The 4,360-nt window shown below is 37.6% G+C and overlaps 1 protein-coding gene across 1 annotated transcript in view; it reads left to right on the top strand.

Moving 5' to 3' along the window:
• The first annotated feature begins 2,354 nt into the window (after positions 1–2,354).
• Positions 2,355–4,360, top strand: part of SUCNR1 (succinate receptor 1) — a 24,000-nt gene continuing 21,994 nt past the window's right edge. Inside the window, exon 1 of the mRNA XM_006867997.1 lies at positions 2,355–2,495. Coding sequence (XP_006868059.1) covers positions 2,355–2,495 — 141 coding nt within the window. The remainder of the gene's footprint in view (positions 2,496–4,360) is intronic.

Raw genomic sequence — 4,360 nt, 5'->3', positions numbered from 1 at the left:
GTAAAACAAATTTACATTATTTGTGGGCACTATTCATATCCTGGTGTGGTCTCCTGGTGTGGTGCTGTTGGTTAATGCTGGACTGCAAAGTTGGTTTGAACCTCAAGGTCAACAGTTCAAGCTCACCAACTGCTCCTCTGAAACACTATACAGGGTTGCTGTGGGTCAGAACCAACTCGATGGCACTTAAGAATAACAATTCATATCCTGGTGTGGCGCTGTGGATAAGCACTAGATTGCTAACAACAAGGTAAGCAACTCACACCCATGAGCTGCTCCTCTGGAACCCTATACAGGTCTCTGTATGAGTCAGAACTGATTCAACAGCATATAACAAGAGCATTCATAGTTTTTACTTGTAATGTGCAGAGAGCACATAGGATTAATATGAAAGGAGCTCGTGTGTTTTGAAAAATTCATATAATGCACACATTATTTGCATAAAAGACTATACCTGCTTTAGTATCCTACCTGATGTAGAAACTCTCTTGTCTTTGCACAATAATCTCTTCCACATATTCCCCTGCCTCTACATTCAGGTTACAATTGACTCTTTTATTTCTTTTTCTTTACATTTCAGTCTAACAGTAGCTGCTACATTTCTGTCTTCTTAGAAATGCACAATTTTATTTGTTTCCTCAGCATTAAAAAATTGCAGGCTTACAGTCATAAAGTTTAAGAATGTTGGCTATTGTAGAAAACATAAAAACTTTATAAATTATGATTAGCAAAATTTATTACTAAAATTTTGAATGCATAGTATCAAAACCAGAATTAACAAACCACATATAATTTCTGGAAACGTTCTTCTTGCCTCATCTTTGTAAATAAAATTGGGCATTTATAGGTTAATAGAGGCAGACTGTCTTAATTAAAATTAATTGGCTATGGACCCACTTAAAGAAAGGGAATCTAGATTCCTTGAAATGTGCTAATTATTACCATCAGCAGTGAATTTATTGTATACTTAGAAGTACTAGTTCTTCCCATTAATTTTGTTCTTTGACCTTGGCATCCACATTTTTATGCTTCCAAACATTCCTCTGTGTCAGCACTACTCTTGGATGTCCTGGTTTCTAAGAGGATTTTCCCTCATTTCTATGATTTATTTTTCTTCCATATTCTCTTCGAGTTCACAAAGCATACTGCTATGTAATAGAATACTCTTTTCTGCATTCCTGTCTTCCCAACCTCCCTACACTGATTTTAGCCTGGGTTTTCATTTCCCTGGAGAAATATACTTAGAAACTTGTCCATGTCTCTTGTTCTGTATGAATGATTCTTCTTGTTGTTGTTTTTTTTTTTTTTTTTTTAATATAGGATTGCAAAATAACTGAGCATTGGAAAGTTGTTTTCTTTAATACACAAATACATCTGAGGGAGCTTCAAAAAATTCAAGGAAAAATGGAATACAGTATAATGGAATTTTCCTACAAACTGTTTGAAGTCCCTCTCAAGTTGGTGGTGGTTTTTTGACATGTAGTCGGTTCTGACTCATAGTGACCCCTCATGGGGTTTCAGAGGCTATAAATCTTTATGGGAGCAAAAAGTCTCATGTCTTTCCCATGGAACAGCTGGAAGTTTTGAACTGCTGACCTTGAGGTTAGCAGTCCAACTTATAAACACTATGCTACCAGAGCTCCTTCCCTCTCATGCTACAATAAAATAATATCATTTCAAGCACTACAAACTAAAATCCAATCAATGAGCACACTAATGATCTGGGTTGTTTTACATTTAAATGGATACTTTGAGAATGTTAAATAAGATTATCAAGACCATGTTGATTATTATCACTGTAACATTAATTCACACAATAATTGCTTAGCCTGACTTATTGTTAAGTCTTAACATGACTTGTTGCTATGAATGAAAACTATCTCTATATTTCAAATACATGATTGAATTTCATAAATTTTGAATTAATAAGAGAAACAAGACATCATTTTTGTAGACTAAGGTTTACCATGTATCATTCAAAAGTAATATAGCTATTGGAATTTGAGCACACATGAATGGATAATGGTGAGTTTTGCTGTGTGTATAGATTAAATATGAACAAAGAATTTACAGTCTTTCAGCTATAACCACATACCTTTCTTTTCTTTTCTTTTTTAGCTGGTCAACTTTAGATCATTTATTTGAGGGGTGAGAAAGGGAACAGATTTATTTCTGTAGTTAAATAAAAATTTTTGATAGTTTAGACAGCCCATCTACATTTGGGACTCATAGATATGTAAATTATCTTGGCTGAAGAAATTGTAGTGGTTGCACATCACTAGTTATGAGAATCAGGGGGTGTGGGATGATGACATAGCAGAGTAGTCCTTAAGGTTTCAGTTCAAGCCAATAAAATGAACTCTTCAGCTGCTGTGCCCATTAGGAATGTTTCTTACAGCTCTAATGAGGATATTAATCAGAATGTCTTTTATCCAGATGACAGTACCAGCAATTACATTCCACAGGCTTTGTTGCTTATCTGTCCCATGAAGCAGGTATTACTTTTGATGCTCTCAATGCTGGCACTTTGCAGATCTCATTGATTTCTTCTGTCTCTTGGTGCATTTTTTATGTTGTAACTGCTTCTTTTGGAACCAGCTTCTGACCTGATCTGATGTCAAGTCCAGGATTCCTGCTAACGCTTGCGCCTGCCTGTCATTAATATCCCTGGTGTGTAGAAAATGGACCCACTCTGTGTCTAGGAGTGGCTTGCTTTTTAGGCACTGTCTCACTCTCCCATGCTGCGTGCTCTTCTGTGGTTAAATACTCTTTCTTGAGGTGCTATTATTTTTAGGCATCCAGTGGCACTTCTCAGAATTGCAGCAATGTGCTTTCATTCTTGGAAATCCACTAAGAGTATAGGGTTCAGAAGGAGCCCTGATATCTATCGCAAGTGGTTAAACACTTGACTCCTGACCGAAGGCAGGTGGTTTGAACCCAACAGCCACTCCGCTGGAGAGAGATGTAACAAGTCTGAGTCCTTAAAGATTACAGCATGCCCTAGGGTGGTTATTGTTGCTATTAAATGCCTTCGAGTGGGTTCTGACTCAGAGACGCTCTATAGGATTTCTAAGGAGCAGGTGATTCGTTTGAACCACTAACTTTACACTTAGCAACTCAGGGCTTAGCCTATAACATCATGCCAGAACTACGATGGTGGTGGTTATGTGCCGTGGAGTCGGGACAGACTCATAGCAACCCTGTGCAGGGTTTTCAAGGCTGGGAGCACAAAGCTTCATCTTTCTCCCGCGGCTCCTTGGACTATGATGGTACGAGCAATAATTCCTGATGCTTAGAAATTTAAGAAAAAAAAAAAATAGAAAAAACAAAATTAAGCAAATTATATGCCTATTGAATTAGAACTTAAATTCTAAGCATTTGATTTGCTAAAAGTTGGGGTTTACAGTGAAAGCTTTAACACCATTTTCAATCTTGACATAAATTCCGCTTCTATTTGAGTTCTGACCATTAACAATATAGCAGAGGCTATGTTCCCACCCACCCCCGGAGGAGGGTGTGCTTGAAAGTATATTAAAACTCTTGTAGCCACAACGTCCTGGTGTGGCATAGTGGGTTAATTAATGTGCTGGACTGCAAGCTCAGCTTAAACTGAAAGGTTGATGGTTCAAGCTCACCAGCTGCTCCTAGGAAACCCTATACAAGGTCACTATGAATTGGAACCAACTCAACGGCACTTAAGATACAAAGTCTATTTGAACTGCGAGGCCAGAGGTTCAAATTCACCAGCAGTTTCTTGGAAACCCTATACAGGGTCACTATGTAGCCAGATACTTTAGACAAGTAACATATTTTAACTCAGCTGACAAATAATTATTTTCTGTTATGACCAGTACTAACAAGTATTACTTATTTTTCTCAAGTTTGTTATATGAAAAATAAAAGCAATTATTCGTTAGTGGTTACGAATCGGGCTGCGAACCTTAAGGTCAGCAGTTTGAAACTACCAGACGCTCCACCGGAGAAAGATGAGGCTTTCTCCTCCCGTAAAGTTTTACAGCCTTGGAAATCCTGTACAGGGTCACTATGGGTCGGAACCAACTCAATGACACTTAACAACATGTGATTAAAAAATCCTCATAACTGGACCAATAAATACCATCATGATAAATGAAGAAAAGACTGAAGTTGTCAAAGACTTCATTTGGCTTGAATCCACAATGTTCTTGGAAGCAGCATTCAAGAAATCAAATGATGTCTTGCATTACACAAATCTGATGCAATTGACCTCTTTCAAGACATTAGTTTGAGGACTAAGGTGTGCTTGACCCAAGCCTTGGTATTTTCAACCTCATATGCATGTTAAAGTTGGACAGTGAATAAGGAGAAACAGAGAAGAATC

The sequence above is a fragment of the Chrysochloris asiatica genome, unplaced genomic scaffold (assembly GCF_000296735.1).
Source record: "Chrysochloris asiatica unplaced genomic scaffold, ChrAsi1.0 scaffold00113, whole genome shotgun sequence".
Lineage (NCBI taxonomy): Eukaryota > Metazoa > Chordata > Mammalia > Afrosoricida > Chrysochloridae > Chrysochloris > Chrysochloris asiatica.
This window is presented reverse-complemented; position numbering and strand designations above follow the sequence as displayed.